The 23,345-nt window shown below is 37.9% G+C and overlaps 2 protein-coding genes across 3 annotated transcripts; both read right to left on the reverse strand.

Annotated features, from left to right (window-relative positions):
• Positions 1 to 288: 288 nt before the first annotated feature.
• Positions 289 to 6,510, reverse strand: prkra (protein kinase, interferon-inducible double stranded RNA dependent activator). 2 transcript variants are annotated; one of them, XM_016245073.1, is made up of 8 exons: positions 6,452 to 6,510; positions 6,019 to 6,188; positions 5,836 to 5,917; positions 5,691 to 5,754; positions 3,545 to 3,662; positions 3,360 to 3,454; positions 1,088 to 1,250; positions 289 to 583 (listed from the first exon to the last, which is right to left on the reverse strand). In XM_016245073.1, the coding sequence occupies exons 1-8, from the start codon at positions 6,463 to 6,465 to the stop codon at positions 426 to 428; spliced, it is 864 nt and encodes a 287-aa protein (XP_016100559.1). In that variant the 5' UTR covers positions 6,466 to 6,510; the 3' UTR covers positions 289 to 425. The 2 variants fall into 2 exon arrangements, with proteins under 2 accessions (XP_016100559.1, XP_016100560.1); XM_016245074.1 differs by having other exon boundaries at positions 6,019 to 6,214; positions 6,452 to 6,502.
• Positions 6,511 to 7,949: 1,439 nt separating this feature from the next.
• Positions 7,950 to 18,823, reverse strand: casp10 (caspase 10, apoptosis-related cysteine peptidase). Its single transcript, XM_016245065.1, has 9 exons — positions 18,516 to 18,823; positions 17,656 to 17,761; positions 17,406 to 17,547; positions 17,146 to 17,210; positions 16,678 to 16,705; positions 13,279 to 13,391; positions 11,973 to 12,084; positions 10,517 to 11,015; positions 7,950 to 8,886 (listed from the first exon to the last, which is right to left on the reverse strand). Exons 1-9 carry the CDS (start codon positions 18,821 to 18,823, stop codon positions 8,730 to 8,732), a joined length of 1,530 nt encoding a protein of 509 aa, XP_016100551.1. The 3' UTR covers positions 7,950 to 8,729.
• Between the last annotated feature and the right edge of the window lie 4,522 nt (positions 18,824 to 23,345).

A 23,345-nucleotide genomic window follows, 5' to 3' on the forward strand; every position in this document is an offset into this window, starting at 1 on the left:
CAGTCGCGGCAGTAGAGGCGGCGCAACTAACAACATGTGAATAATCCCGCCCACTCTAAAGCCGTACTGAACTGCAGTGGAAACGCAAGCCGAGCCGAGCCAAACCACGCAGTGGAAAAGCGCCGCTTGTGTGTAAGCAATTTTTAAAAAACGGTAATATGAAAAAGACGCTGATCAGGTTTCAGTGACAAACACAAAAACATCTGACTGAATCCAGTTAGAAGTACACTGTAAAAATGGATATACCTGTTAATGTAGCACTTTGCAACATCCAAGAATAAACTCATGTCGTAACCCAGAAATTGATTTATTTTCTGCATAGAGTCGGGTCTCTTACAGCAGAAGGTGTCCATTGGTGGCAGTGCAAGTGTGGGATCAGGACGTGCAGGTCAGAATTCATTCGCACACTGATCCCAGACCTGCTGTTAGTGTTTACAAGCGACCATCTTGATGTACTGCAGGGCGTTATGTGCTGCGGTGTTGTGGGCGTTACTGCTGGTCATCCCTGTACCGTGGCACACCGTCACCGGCCGGGTGGACAGTTCGACTAAACACTGGTACTGACCGTTCACTGTCAGCTCATCTGCAAAACACACACACACACATAAGTTTGAGACCCTTGGACCACAAAACCAGTCATAAGGGTCAATTTCTTGAAATTGAGATTTGTACATCATCTGAATAACGAAGCTTTCCATTGATGTATGGTTTGTTAGGATAGGACTATATTTGGCCGAGATACAACTATTTAAAAATCTGGAATCTGAGGGTGCAAAAAAATCTAAATATTGAGAAAACCATCTTTAAAGTTGTCCAAATGAAGTTCTTAGCAATGCATATTACTAATCAAAAATTAAGTTTTGATATATTTACAGTAGAAAATTGACATAATATCTTTACTTAATATCCTAATGATTTTTGGCATAAAAGAAAAATGGATAATTTTCACTCATACAATGTATTGTTGGCTATTGCTACAAATATACCCCAGCGACTTAAGTCTGCTTTTGTGCTCCAGGGTCACATATATCAAACATATCCAGCTCTGATGACACAAAAAGACACAAAGTGAGAAATGAGAACCAACCGATGTCTATGTATGTGACCTGAAAGCCCAGCTCCAGTGAGATCTCCAGCAGCATCTGAATGTAGTCTGTGTTCGGGATGCTGAGCGGCGTCCTCCTCAGGAGGGAAATCTTCTCCCCTGTGGACTGCCGTAAGCTTTCCACATACACGCGAGACGGTGGGCTCTGGGGACCACAGGGGACAAGGGGTCAAAATATGAGCACATCTGATCGGATTGAAATCCTGACCCTGCTGCTCATTTAGTGTTTGTGAGTGGAAGCACCTCATGATCTGATGGTGACTCATTCAGCCGCGATTCAATCACTCACGCCGAAAAACTGATGCAATGGCATAAGAGCACAAATCATTTCAAGAGTCAAGGTGACACGTCAAATTCTATTTAAGGGTTTTTCTTCAACTTCAGGCTCTTTTATTTTTCAGGGGATGATTTTTCTTTTTGTCATATAACTACATTGGGAACTTTTTTACCATGGCTTAAATGCTTGCTTTTGAAGCTTTAATGTGCAGATTTTATTGGGTGTAGGTTTTGCCCTTGTACCATGCCCAGACTTAGTCAGTCTTAAACTATGAAAATTCATCATAAAGACATGTATTATGCTTAATACATGAATTGTGTACAACAATAATCATCTAAACCAGGGTTTACCAAACGGGGGTTTGCAAAGGTGATGAAAAGCTAATAACACTAATTAAAACATACAAATGTAAAATTAAAATAAATAGAACTGCTAATTAATTGAAATAAAATAAAACTGAAATTAAGAAAATATTTGATGTCAAAGGGGTTTGGCCGACAAATGGAATCCCGGACCTAAACTATGAGTGAAATAAACAAACCACTTTAATTTTTATAGTGAGACAATTATTTATATCTATTTTTAGGGCTGCGAAAATTACATACCAATTTATGTACTTAATATTAGCTATGTAATGCGTTTTTACTTCCTGAAGTAGCTATGCAAATATCTTTTCCCAAAATCTGGGGCCCGTTCTTCGTACCTGAAAGATGCCAGATATTCTAATCATGTTAACTGATCTCTGGCTATACAATTTCTGGACCTTTATAAGGAAACAGCCAAGCCAACAAAACGACATAAATGTTATAATAGATAAATGAAATGTGCACTTTTTTTTTTTTTTTTTTTACATGATTCCCAATTATTTATATTCATGATTTCTAGTATTTGTACAGGCTTGCCATTTTTATTTTAATGCTGTAATTAGCAATTCATTTAATTTCATCTTTGAAACAGATCTGTTACGTGACAGCATTAAAGTTTCTTAAAGGGGTCATATGATGCGATTTCAAGTTTTCCTTTCTCTTTGGAGTGTTACAAGCTGATTGTGCATAGATAAGATCCCTGAAGTTACAAAGACTAAAGTCTCAAAACCAAAGAGATATACTTTATCAAAGTTAAGACTCTGTCACGCCCCCCTAAAACGGCTCGTTCTAACACGCCCCCACATATCTACCTCACTATGTGGAAATATTTGCATAATGCGCCCAAATGTGCACGCAAAGAAAGAAGGCGTGGTTTCAGTAACTGCAGTTAGTGTTGAAGCAGCATGTCAGGGAGACGCTGTGTGTTTCTAGGCGAAAGCACTTTATTTGGCCTTCCGAAAGTAGATGCATTTAGGAATCAGTGGCTGGGAAAGAAAAAGATGTGATGTAATCCTGTTTACATGAAATAAGCCTGCTCCCGAGATCAAGCGCAATCAGTTGTGTTGCTGTCTATGGGAGGGTCAGAGAGCTCTCTGATTTCATCAAAAATATCTTAAATTGTGTTCTGAAGATGAACGGGGGTCTTACAGGTTTGGACCGACATGAGGGTGAGTAATTAATGACAGAATTTTCATTTTTGGGTGAACTATCCCTTTAATGTTAGGTGTGATTCATAACAATTAATTAGAGAAATAGGTGCAATTAATTAGTTAAGAAATGTTAACCCCTAATAAGGTCATCTAAAACATTTTCTTATTTAAATAATATAATTGTTTTGTTCAAATAAAGAGTTTACAGCGCAGAAACACTGTCTAGCTGTTTCTTTTCCAATGTTCCAATACTTATTCATCATTTTTGTCCAAGGCTGTTGCACTCATTTGAAGGCTCTCGGGTATGTTTGTGTGAACTAACATCCCAGTGTAAATGCATCTTTAGGTGGGTTCTGGACTCTAGGTGCACCTTCACAAACTTCTAATTAAGAACTTTGATGGATCTAGAATTTTTGGTGAAAGAATCCCAGTGCAGGAGTGAACAGATGAGCGTCACTAACCCACGTGATCTCAGGAGATCCGGACAGAATCTGCAGTTTCCCCAGCATACGTTCGGCTGCTACACGTCTGGCCAACTTTTTGGAGCTGCCAGAGCCTGATGAGCAAAAGCACATCACAAAGCATTAGCAGCTGAGTGCTCAGAATGCAGCGAGACGTCTCAGTATGAGAGAGCAACTAACGGCACCTGACTCCTCCAGTCCTTCCAGACGGCAGGTAACGGTGAACTCCTTCATGTGATCAGGCCCTGTCTCCATACACACCACATACTCCGGCAGACACCACACCCTCTGCATGGCCAGCTCCTGACACAACACACAGCACCATTCAAACACACACGCAGGCTCTCAGACAGACCCACATAGTGTCCTGTGTTTGCTAGGGTATTCTGGGCAGTTTTCAAATACTTTAGATTAGGGATGCACGATATTGGATTTTTGCCGATATTTTTCAACTCATTTTTGCCGACATGCGATGCCGATACCGATATATTTCCTTTTGTTTGGAAACAACACCAAGTCTCTCCTGTGCAGAGATTCTAAACAAATTATTTTTGTTATTTATTTAACAAAAATGTATTTGTTAGAATTAAATAAGCAGTAATGAGGTTCTTTTAGTACATTGAAAGCTTTGAAAATAATTATAAATCAACTATAAATCAATCACTTTTTTCCCCAGAAAGATGCAGTGGTAACCTTAACATTTTATTTCAAGATTTAACATGTGTAGATGGTCTACAGCAAAAGAGTTTTAAGTCTGAAAATCTTTTAGAGCTCATAAAGAAAAAGAAAAACATATTACACATTAATAAATAAATCTGTATATATAAAATTATTTAATTTACAAGTGCCGTGTTTGTGATTTTTTTTCATGTAAGCTATATATTTTGACCTTTAAACCGCACAAACACATTTAATTACACCAAATACACAAAATAATGTTCTTTTTAGCAGCATAATATGACCCCTTTAAAGTCTCAAGGCTGCATTTATTTGAACAAAAAAACAAACAAACAGTAAAAGCAGCAATATTGTGAAATATAACAATTAAAATGAACTATATTCTATTTTAATATGTTTTAAAATGTAATTTACAATGCATCGGTGATCAAAGCTGTATTTTCAGCATCATTACTCCAGTCTTCAGTGTCACATGATCCTTCAGAAATCATGCTAATATACTGATTTGCTGCTCAAGAAACATTTCTTAATGTTGCTGCTTCACATTTGTGAGGAAACCGTGATGCATTTTTCAGAATTAATTTTATATATAGTAACAATGTTATGTAGGCTAATGTAATAATGTGGCAAGGGCTTCTTAAGATCTACTTATGCTTCTGATGCTTTTGGGAAACGCAGCCCTATTTGAACAAGCACTCTGAGCCATGCGTCAGCAGCGAACACTGTCTGTGATTGATTGGTTCTGTCTTTCAGCATTTGCGTGCGTTTTGATGAGCAAGAGAAATGGTTCTATCCAACACAATTATTCACTAATATAGTCTATTTTTCCACTTAGAAGCTTATTTTATGCACCGAATTTCTTGATAAATAAATACAATTAATGGTTAAAAAAATGCACTTTAGAATCGATATTTTTATGTGAGGATCGATGCTTTCTATACAACATCAGTATCGAAAGTACCGATACTTAAGGATCGATCCGCCCATCCCTAGTCATTCTGTCCATGCATTCTCAGTTTAAATGCAGCGATCCAATCATCATTCAGGCAAAACTTTGCTTAAAGAATGAGCCACACTGCTGACTTGATCTTATCGCTAAGCACACCCTGAGCACATGCGAGTTATTCGTCTTATCGGCAAGACATATCGGCATAATTGTACATATCGGACCGATGCCAATGTTCACATTTTAAGCCATTATCGGCCAATTCCGATATCGGTTCCGATAATATCGTGCATCTCTACTTTAGATATACAAAGATGGGGCACTTATATTACTTATGAATGGGACACAGTGCAACAGGCAATATGGCAGAATAGTCCCGCCTCCTGAATAAAAGAGCCAATCACTAAGTCATTGCGTCACTGCAGCTGCCAATAAAAGCGCAGAGTACTATCAAAGCGTCTGAAATCATGTACTGAACATACAACATAGAATAGTGCATAAGTACGCACCATATCAATTCAGACATACTACTCTTGGCGTACTATTTTTCACATACTATACAGCAGGGAAGTACTTGATTTCAGACGCAGCATCAGTGTTTTGAGACACGCACTTAGGACTGCACACGCGCATTGGCTGGTAAATAAACTTTTTAACGCTATTTGTGCATAAGAGACAAAATATATGGGTCAGTTGTTGTCAGATACCTGCAGTACTCCTACAGTATTGGATGCGTCACCGGCTTCAGGAGAAAGACCATCTCTCTGATCACTGTGAAGGATTCAGAAAACACGGATGACTATAGTAAATGATCTATAATAACTCCCATCACATCTACAGTGTGGATTTTACTTTAGCTGGGTGTCTCGTTTCAATAGTTTCAAAGCGGCTTCTGCAGCTTCATGTTTAGCAGCCTTTTTAGTGGATCCTCGACCTTTAAGAACACAGTATCGTCTATTAGAATGTGCACTGTACATTATTTATACTCTTACTAGGTGTTATGCAAATAAATAAACATGTGTGTAAATCTCAGACCATTGCATGTGATGTCTCCTGTGGTGACACTGAACATGAAGGAGGGCTGGTGCTGGTCTCCATCAGCCTGGAGGAGCTCGTACACAGGCGCACTGCCCATTTTAATGCCATATTCGTGCAGGATCTGGACGGGTGTTTTATCCTGACAGCGTTGATGAAGCATGGTGACTCTGAGACGAAAACCGCATGTTAAAACCTGGTCAGAATAATGCAAACAGGCTAGATAAGAGCAAACTACAGAAATACAGCCCAAAACATAAAAGAGACACTCCATTATAACAAACAATGCGTCCTATTTAATAAACACTCTGCCATCCACCTCAGTCGGAACCCCTGCAGAGGTTACATTTATTACAATACAGCTATTATTAAACTAGTGTGGGTAGAAGCAAAGAAGAAGAGCTTGTAGGTCAAAATATAAAGAGCTTCTTACTGAGAATCGGCCATTATTGCTGGAGTATGCCGCTTCTGCGTGGATTGGCAAGAGCACTGGCCAATAGTATTCCAGTATCCTGACTATAAGCCCCGCCTTCCCAGCAGCACTGCGCCAGAGCCCCTCCTCCTGCAGGGGACACGCTCTGTAATGGGTAACGCTGCGGAGATTATAATGTGTTGTTCTTGACTGAAAGTACACCTCAGCACGCTGAACAGACTGCTGAGTGTGCCATCTCCTCTTTCAATAAGAAGATCTCTGGCTCCACCATTCGTACGCTTTTGGGATTGGTTCTACCTTTTTTTAACAGTCTATGGTTGCAACTTGCAACCTGTTTTTATAGTCTATGCTTGCAACCATAGACTGTTAAAGTATGGCAAGCCGTTTTGACTTTTATTCATCCTCGGGATATGAATTCTTGATATCAACAATTCAGTTTTCACTCGTTTTTCTTGACTGAAAGTACACCTCAGCACGCTGAACAGACTGCTGAGTGTGCCATCTCCTCTTTCAATAAGAAGATCTCTGGCTCCACCATTCGTACGCTTTTGGGATTAGTTCTACCTTTTTTTAACAGTCTATGGTTGCAACTTGCAACCTGTTTTTATAGTCTATGCTTGCAACCATAGACTGTTAAAGTATGGCAAGCCGTTTTGACTTTTATTCATCCTCGGGATATGAATTCTTGATATCAACAATTCAGTTTTCACTCGTTAAAATGCTAATTCTTGATATCAGGAATTGGATTTCTACTAGTAACAATGGCTATTTTTAATTTATAAACATTAAATTAAACAAAATATCTCAAATGGTCTTTGGTCAGTTGTCTTTGAGTGGTCGCTGGCGAAAGACTTTGAGGAAGACCGCGAGGGTTTAGGGTGCCATTTGCGACATTGTATTATTTTATTTTTTTACAATTTACTACAATGTAAAGTTAGTAACGTAATCCATTACATTACACATTTTAGGTAGGGTAATATAATCAGACTACTTTTTGAATACTTTTAGATTACTTTTATCGTTTATCAAATTTAAGTAGGACAATCTTGTACCATATTGATATAAAAATACAAAGAGTAAGAAAATACATTCTATTTGTTCTAATTAACAACATGAAGGGCATTAAACATAACATTACATTATCAAGGTTTCACAAACATAAGTTTGTAAATGAACTGCGGGAGGTTTGTGAGTTTAATGAAAATGTAATTAAAATCATAAAAATGTAAAACTGAAATAAACCATTTTAAAATAACAACAATCAAAATAAAAGAGTTACTAAAAAAGATGAAAAGATTTTTTTTTTTTAATCCAAAGGTCAAATGCTGTGTAGCCACCTGACTAGTGACTGGTCTTTGTGTGAATGTCGACAAAACTGGAAGACTTTCTGAGTGTATGCAAATGGTAGGCTATTTTAGAAAGGAAAATGTAAAAGATGAAAATTAGGAAGCAGGAAGAATCGATGAATTAAATATCTCATGAATTTTAAGTAGGCCTAGGTCACCATACAATTTGTATTTTATTTATTTAGAGTGCAGAGGGCAATAAACAGCAGCAGCAGGCTGTTGTAGCAGGCTAATAAACTGCTAGTTGCAACAGTACCCTCTTGTGTGGAAACTATGCAGAGCAACAAACAAAAGTGCTTTTTCATCAAATATTAGAGCATCGTGCCTCTTGGACAGATACACACAAGTACAATCATAGTCTTTTCCCCAGCAGAAACATAAACAGCATTGTTTTGGGGCGAATTTGATAATTTAATGTTCTATTTACACTTCATGATTGTGCAGGACTGTCCTGTATTAAACAATAAGACTATATCATCTATCTGTGACCTGTAACAAAACACGTTACTGAAAAATTGTAAACAGGTCCCTATGAAAGAAAGTCAACAAAAACAAGACATTTATTCTACAATAGTAGTTGGCAGATCTATTGAAGACATTCCCATGTGTGCAATATGTGCTCATGTCCTGCCTGAGGACAGCATCAAAAATCCATTCATGTGCATAGATTGTATTGTGCTCATCTGAGGCTTGTGCGCACTGTGTATGATTGTCACTACGATTTTAAAACAACTACTTGTTGATTACATAAACTATCTAAAATATTCTATTTGTTTTCATAGGGAAGTGGAAATTACCGTATGTAAACAGCATACAGTATTTCATCACATTTATAGTCATCACATCACAGGTCACGTAAACATTGCTGATGAATATCTGTGTGGCTGTGCATGCTGATGTGTTTGAGAGGTATCATGGACTGCAGTAGGACGTTATGGAAGGGGCGGGCGCGTTTTGGGTGGAGGGAAAACCACTCTCTTGGTGAGGGTGAACTCTGGCTGTGGCATCTGCTTCTTTAAACCGCTTTTGTCCGTCTTTTTGCTCACATCGCTATTCACTTGCGTCAGAATGGAGAGTAGATCGACACCCCTACATGCACGTAAGACAGAGACACACGATCAGAAATCCAACCAACGTCTAGAGTCAAATCAGGACACAGTTACAGTTGTGGAAAACCTTATCCACCCAGTCCCTCTTTTGTGTGATTCATTAAAAGAACCAGCTCATAAGAGTCATTCATTCTAAAATATATGGCAGAAATTATTAGAGTAGAATGCTAGTGAGCCAAATTCAGCCAATGAGTCAAGAAATAGATAAAAAATGTGTTCATAAATGTGGCTGATAATACTTTTAGTTCATCTATCCTACTGGAAGGTCTAGTTGAGTGCACTGCAGTACTCCACACAGTGTGCAGAGAGCGCCAGAAGTCATAGACTGTCCGCTTCAGTGATGGGGAACAGTCTTTGCTTGCTTTCTGTATATAATTTATTCCCAGTTTATTTTTTTAAATGCTACTAAAATAACCAATATGAAGTCTCGAGTTTTTAATGTGTAAAAAACAAGAAAATAGTTCATAAACAGTTCTCTGTTGAGTAAGACGGCGCACGTTCCCCAAACACAGTACAGTGTACCAATTATTCAGCTGAAAAAACACCTTCTGAAAAAACTTTTACAGGGCTGGATTATGACGCAGCGGTGCCCAGGGCACGGACCAAACTCTATAAAACAGCTGTAAGTGGATCTAGGCCTTTAGAACCACTTTAGACTGTATGGAGCCGTTCACACAGAATGCGTTTGTCCATTCCAATGTGCTACTTTCACATTGTTTTCTATGTAAACATGCCCTAGCGATATATATATATATATATATATACTGTATATATATATATATATATATATATGTCTATTGCAGGCGCATATCGCATTTTTTGCAGCATCTTACACATTAATGCCATGTTTTTAAGATGCCGCGTCAAGTTAAAAGAATTTCAACTTTTACAAACAGCGCCACTCATCAATGTCAGTTCCAAAACAGTGGACCAATCTGAAGACCCTGAAGAATCTGTAGACAGTTCACTTTCAAATTTTTTTTCATGTTTGTTTGGCAAGTTCCGGATTGGTTTTTAACAATTTTTTTTGATGTGCTCAAGCTCAAAGAGACCGAGACGGCAGAAAGTGCAGCCTGTTTGCTTTCATTATTTTACAAAAGCACAACGTTTTATTGTTATTGTGAGTGCACACAAATTAAAGTAGACCTTTTAAAGATTCAAAAGATGTATTACTCTTATCTTTATGACCAAAAAGGACTGTTCAGCTTCCACGCTCCACACAAACACTTCAATAGCGCACGTTTTTCTAGGTTAATGTTAGCGCGAGCGGCCATTTAATGATGCTACTACTTACATGTTTCAGATGATAAGCCACATTTGAGGTCGATGAACGAAACGAAACACATTTGCATGTCCTGACTGATGTACTGTAATTATCACACAGACCAGCTGTTAATAATCTGTCCATCACACACTACGTAACTTTGCCACTTCCTGTGGATTTTTTTTCCTGCAACTAAGCATCTAATAAAATTTTGATCGACTAAGCCTCTTCTCGTCTACTAACGGTTAGTCGACGATAAGGGGCAGCCCTAGTAAAAACGCAACAGCCCCTCAAAGTCTCATTTTCACCCCCCAGTGAGGACAACCTGATAGAAAGACTTGCTCACCTTGGCACCAGCAGTTTCATGTTGTGGCAGAGGGACTGTATAAACCAGGTTCCACTGTCTTTTTCCCTGTATGAGACGTAGTGTGGTACAGTGGACATGGCTAACAGGTAGTCTGCCATTTCAGGTATGGAGTCTCTGGGTACAGCTGCATCGCTGACTGGCATGACTTCATCATCTGGGAAAATTTGAGGAAATGCTGCTGGCTGATCGTCGGTACCCCTGCAGGCCTGGATGAAGAACAGTTTGGGTTTTTTGAAGAGAGAGGGACACTGACTTGGACTCAGCGTCTCTATCAGCTCCCTATAGGTGACAATCTGTCCATCAACCCCGACAATGCCTTTTATTTGTCCGTGGCTCAGCACACAGCACACCACGCAATCCGCTGATGTGTGGTCACGATCAGCCAGGTCCCTCAGCACCTGCAGAATCTGATGGCGATCACAGTTCTGTTCGGTCAGGACCTCAAAGCCCAACCACTGGAACACAACCTCCAGACTTTCTGTGTGAACAAAAATGGACACAGGTACTATGTAACAGCAACGGCTTTGTGCACGTGACCAAAAGCATGACTCTTACTGGTTGGGCAGATTTCTCTAAGGCACACCTGTGCAATAATCATGCTGTCTAATCAGCATCTTGATATGCCACACCTGTGAGGTGGATGGATTATCTCGGCAAAGGAGAAGTGCTCACTAACACAGATTCAGACAGATTTGTGAACAATATTTGAGAGAAATAGGCCTTTTGTGTACATAGAAAAAGTCTTAGATCTTTGAGTTCAGCTCATGAAAAATGGGGGCAAAAACAAAACCGTGTTGCGTTTATAATTTTGTTCAGTGTAGATAGATAAGATACACACACACACATGCATGTATATATTTAAGAAAAATGTGTTATGTTTATACATTTAAAATATTTATATATAATATCAATATTATATTAATATAAATATATACATGGAAACATTTTCAAAATATATAATGTGTGTGTGTGTGTGTGAAATATAAATGTCACTGTCTTTTGATGGTGGATGTGGTGAATAAGCTGCCAGTCATCAAAATATTGAATATGAAGTCACTGAAAACGATAGTTTTGAGAATATGGTTGAGATCGTGAATATGAGCCAGATACTGAATGTACTGTGGAAGTGCGCTCTGACAATGATAGCAATGGTAAAATCATCTGCTCAAATCGAACCCTTTTAAGTTTCAAAAGGTAACGAAATATGCTTTATTTTATTCTTCTGTAATTGTTCTTAAAATATCAAGAGTTTTTTGCTATTGCAGCAGTTAAGATATCCATCTGTGCTGGATATATAGGTCCGGGTCTCTAAAGACACGAATATGTAATAATGATTGGCGAAACATTCATGCATTTAAGGGTTAAGATGGTTATCGGCCCTCAGGCATGTGTATGTGCTTGGTGACTGGTTTGTACAAGCGTGTTTTTCACTAACTTTTGTCAATGTCTGTTCCGTCTCTGTTCCGTAGTCCACAGTCTTTGAAGTCACAGTTGTTGATGATCAGACAGACTCCTCTCTTGTCCCCCTTCATCTTATACTGCTTGATCTACCACACAAAAGACACAAGTGTCTAAGCAGTGGTGCTAGCAAGCAGTCCAGTCCAGTATACAGTATATAGATACATACAAAAATATAGTTAGCTACACAGATCATGACCGAATAGAGCAAAATGAACTACTAAACAATTCACAAGACCCTCAATAGGGTTTCCAGTCTCTGTGTGCACGTACAATCTGGTATTTCTCAATCCATTCAGCACCAGTTGTGATTCTTCATTTCCTCTCTGATGACGGTATCCTGTAGCAGGAACTCCTTTCTCTGCAGCAGCAGTAGCCCATGTCTTCTGTGATTGCTTTCCCTCTCCACACTGTTCTTCTATTCTCTCGTTGCAGTGGCTCAGTCTTCTTCGTTCCAATCAAGCATTACTAAGCACATACACCAAAGTGGCAAAACATTATGACCACCATCTGTCTAATATGCTGTTGGTCCTCTTTGTGCTGCCAAAACAGCACTGACCCGCCGAGTCATGGACTGAAGGTGTTCTGTGGTATTTCGCACAAAGACATTAGCAGAAGATCCTTCATGTCCTTAAGTTGTGAGGTTGAGCCACCATAGATTGGAGTGTTTGGTCCAGCACATCTCGCAGATGCATTAACATCTGAAGATTAGGACATCTTGACATCTTCATTATGTTCCTCAAATCATTCCTAAACAGTGTACAGTGAAGATCCTGCTTCAGGGAATACCATTACCAGGAAGGGTGTTCCTGGTCTGCAATGAAGTTTAGGTAGGTGGCATGTGTCAGATTGATGTCCACTTGAATAGGGCTTCCCAGCAGATCACAGTCCCTCGACCAGCTTGTCATCGTCCCGCAGTGTATCCTGGTGCCATTACATACCCAAGTAAACTCATCAGACCAGATGACCTTCTTCCACTACGTTGCTCGTGTGCTCATTCTAGGGGCTTTCGGCTGTGGACAGGGGTCAATTATTGGCACTCTGACCAGTCTGCACCTACACAGGCCCATATGCATCAAGGTGCCATGCAATGTGTGTCCTGAACATTGAACCTTTAGCCATCATTAAAACTGTCACCACATAGACCTACTATTGGTTTGGTCCAGACGGAATAGCCACCAATTTGTGGTTTGTCCCTCCTTGGACGGGTGTTGGTAGAGTCTCACAAATGCTGACCGGGATCACTACACCACCCTTGCTGTTTCAGAGAGGCTCTGGCACACTTGTCTGGCCATAACAATTTGGCACTTGTCAAAGTCACTCAGATCTCTATTCCTGGCCATTTCTCCTGCACCAACTGGTTGTTCATTTACCTTATACTGTAAATTACCCAGACCTTCACATGTGACCTTGTTAGATGATTAACGATATTTCACCTATGAGTAATCATAAGGTTTTGCCTCATCATGCATTCTCTTTGTACATACATATGATAAGCTTCCTATTGAATACATTTTGCTTCCTATTTTATATATGGTCATGACATCTTAATACATTATCTACTATCTAACCCTAACTTAACATGGAAACTGCCTATATGTTTTTCACAGCTATAGACTTTTGGTAACACTTTACAGTATGGTTAAGTTCATTAACATCAGCTAATGGATTGGGTACCCTGAAGAGTCCACAACAACACGTTAATTTATAAATATAATATTGTGCATTCTTAATTCCATTTGTTCATTATACAAGTAATGTTAATATATACAACGCAAAATGTTTAAAATGTTCATATTAACATAATCAAGATTAATAATTGCAGCTCTGTTCACTGTTATATTAACTAATGCATTAACTAGCGAATACTACCTCATTGTAAAGTGTTTTATTGTACCAAGTTTTTTTAATGCGGCACACATGGAGCATATATATTTATACAAAAATCATTCAAAGGAATTGTCACAAACACAGTTATTATTAAGGTAAACAAAAACAAGAATTAATTCTGTTGCTCATTAGTTAAAATCCAACAAATAATTCTGGCGTTTTGCTATGGGCACCCTAATTGTTGAATAGGAATGACAAAATGTTTTAAGTTATTATTTATGTAGACCTGAATTAAAAAAAAAAGTGTCTGCATTTCTAGCCGATCGTAATTTACAGCTTAGCATACATAATATTTTTCTTAGTAAGTTTGGCATGATTTTTGTCCGCTTTTTGTATGATCTTGTAAGATCTGGAGCAATATAATTATTCATTCTATTTTTGCTAATTATTAAGTGAAAATGTTATGTTTAAGTCATTATTTGTTCATGTAGAGATGAATGTAAAAAATTAAAAGGTGTACGTGTTTCTAACCAAATCAAAGGTGAACACGCTGAGCATGCATAATATTTTTATTAGGCTGCCTGTTGGGGTTGGTTAAAGGGGTCATAAACTTTCATATTAACGCGGATTCATTTACAAACAAGGCACAATTAAACTGAGGATTTTCAGAAAGATTGAAACTAAAAGACGACGATGTGCCGGCTAGATTGGATCCGACAGTAATGTCGCAACACACAAGTGGGAGTAAGTGTGAATTTTTATTACGTGATCACTATTGCTTTGTCTGTTATTATAGATTGTTTGATATGTACTATTTATGCATCCATCTGTGAAGGCTCTATGCTGTCAAACATACACAGCTATTAGCCAATCACAGCAGTGGGCGTTAACTTCTGTGTCTACAATCCGCCACCACGCCTATTCAAACAGAGCGTTCTGATGAGGGGGGTCAAAACAGGACAGAATACAGCCTATTACTCCTAAAGTATGATGTTTTTTAATGTAAAAATATTGATAAAAATATAAGTGGACTTCAGAGAACAGTACAAAATAAAAAAAAACAAAGGCAGTTCATGACCCCTTTAAGGGGGTAGAGGGTTGCTCGGTGTGCTGATCACTCTTTAAAGAATGTAAGGAAATATGAAAGTGCTCACCATTTACTTACAATACAGAAGGTTCTTTGTGCATTGACAACATCAGAAAGAAATTATGGCTTTTTAATAACCAAGCTTGAGTCATTCTTATCACCATTTGTGGGTCTGTGTTATTAAAGGCAGGCGATTGTAACCAAGCTCTTGATCATCATGCATGAAGTTCTCATTGCAGCATTATGAGAAGGTTATCCAAACATGTTTATGCAAAATATTTGTTATTTAAACGTTCTGTTCATACATTATATTACTGTAATATTTATTTGTAGTTTTATTATATTACAATAATTATTCAATTGCCAAATATACTTTGTATTAAATTATAACAATATTGTTGTAATTTATTTATTACACATACAATTCGTGCTTAATATGCAAAATGCTAAAATCACTGCTTAGAGAAACCATATTCGGTAAGAGTGCAGAGAGTACCTGTAAATTATCCAGGTTATTTACAAATCATGAAAAACTCAACGGTACGTTTTGCAGCAATACCACAGACCACAGAAATACATTGTTTTTGAAAAAAAGATCTTTGGAATAAGCAGCTAGAAGCTGTTAATACTTGTGCTAACACTTGTGGTTGGTTACTGACTACATTTATACATTTACAAATATATAAAAGCTCATATAATATAGCACATACTGCAGCGATATCAAAATAACTATTACTGCATATTTGAAACTTGAAATGTTGGCCACATTTTTAATGCAGCAGACTTCTTCTAAATATTCTGAAAAGAAAACCATCATAAAGAGAGAACTTAATGTGGCTTAATGTAATAAAGACAGTGGCACTGAAAGGCCAAAATATGTTTGCACCTTATTCAGAACAAGCACTATATAAACAAGCTAATGAGCGCGCAAACGTCACTTTTCTCCCTCACAGGAAATGTTGAACAGAAACACTTACCGCAATTTTCAGAATCAACTCAATAACGTTGAGGTAATTTATACATAATCGGTAAGAGTGCAGAGAGTACCTGTAAATTATCCAGGTTATTTACAAATCATGAAAAACTCAACGGTACGTTTTGCAGCAATACCACAGACCACAGAAATACATTGTTTTTGAATGAAGATCTTTGGAATAAGCAGCTAGAAGCTGTTAATACTTGTGCTAACACTTGTGGTTGGTTACTGACTACATTTATACATTTATACACATACTGCAGCGATATCAAAATAACTACTACTGCATATTTGAAACTTGAAATGTTGGCCACATTTTGAATGCAGCAGACTTCTTCTAAATATTCTGAAAAGAAAACCATCATAAAGAGAGAACTTAATGTGGCTTAATGTAATAAAGACAGTGGCACTGAAAGGCCAAAATATGTTTGCACCTTATTCAGAACAAGCACTATATAAACAAGCTAATGAGCGCGCAAACGTCACTTTTCTCCCTCACAGGAAATGTTGAACAGAAACACACACACACACACACACACACACACACACACCGGGAGCAGGCCATGACTTCCCCCTGACACCTGTATCTGTTTATACAGATAAAGTGAATCACACACATCTTTTTTTTTCATTCCAGCTGTACAGCATGACATAAGCTACAGTACTGTATAATATGAACTTATATTACAACTTATTAACAATACAACTTCTGATTTTATGAACTGGCCATTGTTTTACATGGAGATTCTTATCAGATGACGTCCTGCAAAGCATGCGAAATAAACTCACCCGATGTACATGATGTCAGCAATGAGGGCTGTATGAAAGAGAGAAAGATTATCACAGGGTTTCCACAAAAATATTAGCCAGCACAACTGTTTTTAACATTGATAATTATAATAAATGTTTCTTGAGCAGCAAATCAGCATATTAGAATGATTTCTGAAGGATCAGGTGACACTGAAGACTGGAGATATGATGCTGAAAATTCAGCTTTGCATCACAGGAATAAATGACATTTTACAAGATATTCCAAGAGAATAACAGTTATTTTAAATCGTAATAATATTTCACAATATTACTGTACTTTTGATCAAATAAATGTGTAAATAAATAGTTCAATAAAAATCTTAAAACTCATTCATGCATTAACATGGAAATGAGCATTGTGTTCCACAGAAGAAATATGACATGGTGAAGAGTAAAGCATCCACAAAAATATGTACATTAATGCAAATTAGGCAAATGAAGTTATACCGGAGCAGGTGAGTACAACGCAGGAGTAATATCTCCGATCTCCTGAGCAATAACCATTCCACCTGCTGTAATAAGACAGAAAACAAAATGCATATATCTGTAGAAATACGAATGAATGTTTATTTCTATGGTTTAACACTTCACACTGTAGCTTATGCATAAAATCCATTTACCTCCTCGCAGTTTTGATTTATAGCTTATTTTAAATATACCAGAGGCAAATTAACATCACATCAGGAAATAATAAAACAGCCACTCACTCTCACAACTCTCCGTTTTGTATTGAATGATTCTTTTTTCTAAGCTGGGATTGATATCTGCTATAATTTTCTGCAGAACGTCCAGATTATTTCCATCCAAAAGGTCCTCCTTCTCCATCTCCAAAAACAACTGCAACAGCGTCTAAAAGACATGATTGTTTATATGTAAGTTAATTTAGTCAATCATCACACTCTGGTCACATGCAGAGATGTGGTGTCAGAGCACCGAGGCCGTGTCCGTGTCTCTCACCGTGTCCTTCTCCAGTTTTTTGCGCGGTAGTGTTTTTAACAGGAGGAATTTGATGTTTTTCAGGTCCTGCTCACAGATGGACTCTGACAGCTCATACAACAACTGTCTGAAATACAGAAAAACAAATACTGATGATTATTACATAGCAACTATAAAGACTTCTTGAGCGTCCTTGTAAAATACAGCCACCCCAAAAATACAAATGCTACTGCATTAAAAACAAAAACGGAGTGTCTATTTACACTAAGTGCAAATATCCCGCCCTGTGTTGGCAGAGGCTATTTACCCACCAACATGTGATTGGGGTAGTCAACACTACAAAAGACGACTGTCGAACATCAGCTCCATTGGTGTAGATGGTAAATCATGTACTGCAGTCTTTTTGACAAGACCCAAGTTCGAATCCGCCTTTTGCCGAACTTTTTTCCCTCCCTTTTCAAATCTCATATCACATCGAAAAGGCATTTATTTTCAATAGAAATGAAGGAAATAATCAAAAAGTTGAAAATAAAGTATCGGGTAGGTGTAGGGTTTTATTGTCCCAATAAGGTGGCATCCATTTAATAATTTGAACTAAAATTATCATTTACACTCAATATGTTATTATTGCATACTGTAATATAATGTACTACAATACTGAGGTGCAGATAATTGCCACTATTTGCAATAAGTAGTATAAATACCGCTATTTTAACAGTGTAAATCGAATCTATCGCTATTTCACTTAGAGTAAATAGAATCCATTGCTAAGAAAATATGCTGTTTACACTCAAACATTCCTTGGTAGAGATTTTCTTAGTCAGCTTTCTGGCCTTTGACCTGATCAAACACGTCTCTATTACTAGCAGCTGCATCCTCACCTGTATGGGGAGATTTGTTGACTATATATTGTGCCGTTGGTTGGCATAACATCCTCTGAGATCAGACTGCGGATCAGGCTGCTCCGTTTCAGGATCCTGAGCAGCTCTAAAAGCAGAGACGGATCCTCCCATGACAGCAGGTCTCTGTTTTCCAGAAGACTGAAGAGCTGTCCGGCTGAGGTCACGGTGCTGAGGTCTTTCAGACTGAGCAGATCAGAGCAGAGGAACACCAGGTCCTGCACCTCCTCGACAGTGAGAGACACCTGCACTTTTAACAGCACCCGCTGAAACTCCAAAACTGTCTGCATCTATAACACATGCATAACACTGCTGCAATGAAATTCAGATTTATTTTACATACTATTTTCCGTTTCAGGATCCTGAGCAGCTCTAAAAGCAGAGACGGATCCTCCCATGACAGCAGGTCTCTGTTCTCCAGAAGACTGAAGAGCTGTCCGGCTGAGGTCACGGTGCTGAGGTCTTTCAGACTGAGCAGATCAGAGCAGAGGAACACCAGGTCCTGCACCTCCTCGACAGTGAGAGACACCTGCACTTTTAACAGCACCCGCTGAAACTCCAAAACTGTCTGCATCTATAACACATGCATAACACTGCTGCAATGAAATTCAGATTTATTTTACATACTATTTACTACATTTAAATTTACCACAGGCAACCTAGTAGTGAATACAGATAAAGATGATCTGTGATGTGCAATCCAGTTTTTGACCCACAATGCCATATCACAAGAGATACATTGAAAACAAACTTTTTTGGTTTTATTTTTGCACTGACATGTAGAGGATATAAGTGAATTAGATTTTTTTAAATGTATATTTTAATACAGTATATAATGCAGCATTTAGTTTTGGTTTATTACAGATTATTGACCCTTTGTAGTAAAAGGTTTGGGCAACTCTGCTCTGGGTTATTCAATCTCAAATGGTCCAAAAATTGTAGAGTTGGTTGTGTGTCCAATTTTTTTTATTTTTTATTATTACCTAGTATTATTGTATTTTGTATTATTAACTAGTATTACCAAGTATTGCAAAACCACTAGTACTTTTTTATTTTACTTGTTTTTTGTTTTTTTTTGTCATGCCCCACAACAAATTTTGGGTTATACAGACATTTACGGAAACCTCGATATGTCAGCTCAGCATCCTTCTAGCTCCTTAAAACTAGAAACATTCTATGTACATATATAAACATTTTGCACATTCTTTTTGCTTAGACTTGGAACTTAAGTCTAAATGTAGCTAATGACCAATATTGCTCAGGGTTCCACTTTTAAGGTCAGAGGTCACCGAGGTAAGTATTGTGTACACTCAGAACATTTCAGGTTTGAGACTTCTCTTACCTGCCTATAAGTTACATCATAGCATGATTACATAAACAGACTGATTAATGAAATTAAATGTCCAAAAGAAAAGAATCAGACTTCCCTGTTGCCTGAGGCTCTGGATTACAGGTAACAATGTTATAAATAATGGTCAATTTCTTTCTCAGATCAAATGTTCCACATCATAAGACCTAAATATGTTGTCAGGAGCAATGCATGGGTATTAATTTTGTAATCCTTGATATGCTTTTTCAAAACCGGAAGCTGTTAACTTACGTTTTATGAATCACCAAGGACCACGGTTTCAGTTAAAAATCTTTATTGTTCTACTCAAGAAAAAAAAATCACCAACATCATGGGTGACTAATGAAACTGGGCCTCACCCACATTGACGTCATGCACAAAAGTTTTATTAGGGCTGGGGTTTCATTATATGGCAAGTAGAGACTGATTTAGGCAGTTTAAACATGTTTTCAATACTTTTTCTTTATTATGCCTATTCTCCGTTCAAATTTCTAGATTTCTGACATGCACAAAGCATAATAATATAATGACTTTCATTGTAAAAAATGTTTACATATTTTTTTGTGTTTTTATACAGTACAATACTGCCAAACTAATCAAATTAGAGCATAAATGCAATAATATTATAACTAATTGGGAAACATAACAGCAAAATCAAATCAAATGCAGTGTTGTCTGACCCCAAAGAGACAATACAACACCATGGCAGTCTACACAATACACCTGAAAACAAAATACAAACTCAGCAGATACAACCTTGCCACAGAACCAGCAGACACAGGAAAATGTGGCTGTCGCAGAAAGAAAGGTCTCCATTGAAAATCTATACAAAAACAGCCCTTCTTATCATGTAAGCACAAGAACTGCAGCAGTCAGTGTCTGTACCACATTTTACTTTGTCTCACTCTATTTGTTTAATTGTAGTATTTAAATTTTTCTTTTAGGTGTAACTTCTTCCTTATTTATTTGGTATATATTTTGTTATTTTTTTTGTTCTGTACATTTTCTATATCTTTCTCATATTTCGAATTATGTACATTGCTTAGCACTGTTATTGTCATGCTCTGTTCTACAGGTATCTGTATGCAGCTCATCTGTAAAGCTTTGGCAATATGAATAAATATTTCTTTATATATTTTTACAAACGTATATACAGTATATGTCAAATGTGCTATGTAGAACCATGATAGCAACCCCATTCTCCTCCTATGCTACTCCACTGTCTTGTTTGCTATGAATGGGACTTCACAATGGCAAAAGCTGTTTTGAATCACTTTTATGATTTTCTGAGCTCAAAAAGTCCTGTGTGGGGACCTTGGAATATTTCCTTGTGTGGGCAAAAAAGTTGAGAACCACTTTATCTTCAGGAAATACACTGTATTTGATACTCGTTTTTTAAAACTTTCCCCAACTAGACCCAAGACTAAGAGACAACCTTTAAAGAACTATACAGGTGTGTGTGTGTGTGTGTGTGTGTGTGTGTGTGTGTGTTAATAAAGCACCGTAAAGCTTACACTGAGAGAAATTGTTAGGTAAGAGTGTTATTCCCATCTCAGACAAGTTTGGTCATGGTTAATGGAAAAGCTGTAGTCTTCGAATACGACTGTCATGCTACTAAAATCGAGTTAGGTTAGTGTCGCAATTTTGTCACTGTTCAACAATGCTTTGGTGTTAATCACTCTTAGTGACTCATACTGTCTCAGACATACAGTATAGCCTGAACTTTTTGCATGCATTGCCATCTAAGTTTTAAGCTAAACATATAGTAAATAAAGTTTTAAACAGATACGTCAAGCATAGTATTTTATATTAAATCTAGCTCAAGATTGATCAGCCCAGTGCAATAATTCGCCTTTACTCAATCAGACACTTGTCTTAAGATAATTGGGCGAGATGGGGAATGAGAGGAGTGAGTCATTTGTTTATTTCGGCATCTTTCACCAGAATTCAATGACTCATAACACAAAGAGATGTACCGGGCCTATTAGCACGACGACTGTACCCTAGAAAGGATCACTGAAGAAATCAATTGAATTAGTCTTTTGGTGAAGGCATCACTGCGATGAAAAAAAAAATCCAACCAATTTCTTACAGTAGGCTAGGCTACCCATGATAGCACACGTACATCTCGGAGACGTCTGCAAGACGTATTTTTTAGAAAGTTTGCTCATCTGCAATATGTCTATAGGACGTTTCCTTCTAGATGTCAAATAGATTAATGTCTATTAGTTGTCTGTAAGATGTTTAGAATGTACAGTATGTAAAACTGACATCTGTCAGACGTTTGTAGACAGCAGATGCTTTCCAGATCAAGAGATCTTTAACAGACGTCTTGCAGACGTATGTGTGCTACCTGGGACATGATCCAAACCCGCTCCCAGTGGAACAGAACCGTGTGTTGCACACACAGGGATTCACAACCGTATTCTACACCTGTGTGAACGCAGTTAATCTAGTTCGTGGCACCTGCAGCCAATTTATGAATCTGCAGCACCCACAAACAGGCTACTATTCAAAGAAGCTTCAATGAAACTCGCTCTTAATTTACTTAGATTTAAATAACAAATAAAAGGCAAAAATAACATGTCTATTAGTTGTCTGTAAGATGTTTAGAATGTACAGTATGTAAAACTGACATCTGAAAGACATCTGTCAGACGTTTGTAGACAGCAGATGCTTTCCAGATCAAGAGATCTTTAACAGACGTCTTGCAGACGTATGTGTGCTACCTGGGACATGATCCAAACCCGCTCCCAGTGGAACAGAACCGTGTGTTGCACACACAGGGATTCACAACCGTATTCTACACCTGTGTGAACGCAGTTAATCTAGTTCGTGGCACCTGCAGCCAATTTATGAATCTGCAGCACCCACAAACAGGCTACTATTCAAAGAAGCTTCAATGAAACTCGCTCTTAATTTACTTAGATTTAAATAACAAATAAAAGGCAAAAATAACAATGAATTGCACATGTGTTCTTTACTTTCTGATCTGCTTTGATCATTGAAAACTAAAACCAAGCGTATCCTTTGAGCCTGTAGAAAGCACTGTTTTTCTGTGGGCTACGATAAACTCGTGTCGGCTTCATGGCAGGGAAGTGATCAACAAGTCACGGTCCATTCAACCATTTTCTTACCTCTGTGAGTGAAGTCAGCAGACATCAGTTCTTCTCAATGTGAAGATGTCAGGGCTTGTCTCGAATATTTAGGCTATGTTCAACATTACTTTTTCTACTCTACATATCGAAAGTAGTCGGACACGCCTCCTCTAGGCTAAACTTCCTTCATGAACGGGTGAAGTTAGTTAGTTTCGGTTTCGATGGCCACACACTTATACGGCTATAACTTAACCGGCTTATTAAATGTTCTCCAGAATACGATTACTGTAAACGTTGAAAGCTTTCTTCCATTATTTCCACTCGATATTAGGCTATAGTAGCAAGCAAGGGACCGTGGAGGAAGTG

This window comes from Sinocyclocheilus grahami, unplaced genomic scaffold (genome assembly GCF_001515645.1).
Source record: "Sinocyclocheilus grahami isolate Dianchi unplaced genomic scaffold, SAMN03320097.WGS_v1.1 scaffold744.1, whole genome shotgun sequence".
NCBI classification, from domain to species: Eukaryota; Metazoa; Chordata; class Actinopteri; order Cypriniformes; family Cyprinidae; genus Sinocyclocheilus; species Sinocyclocheilus grahami.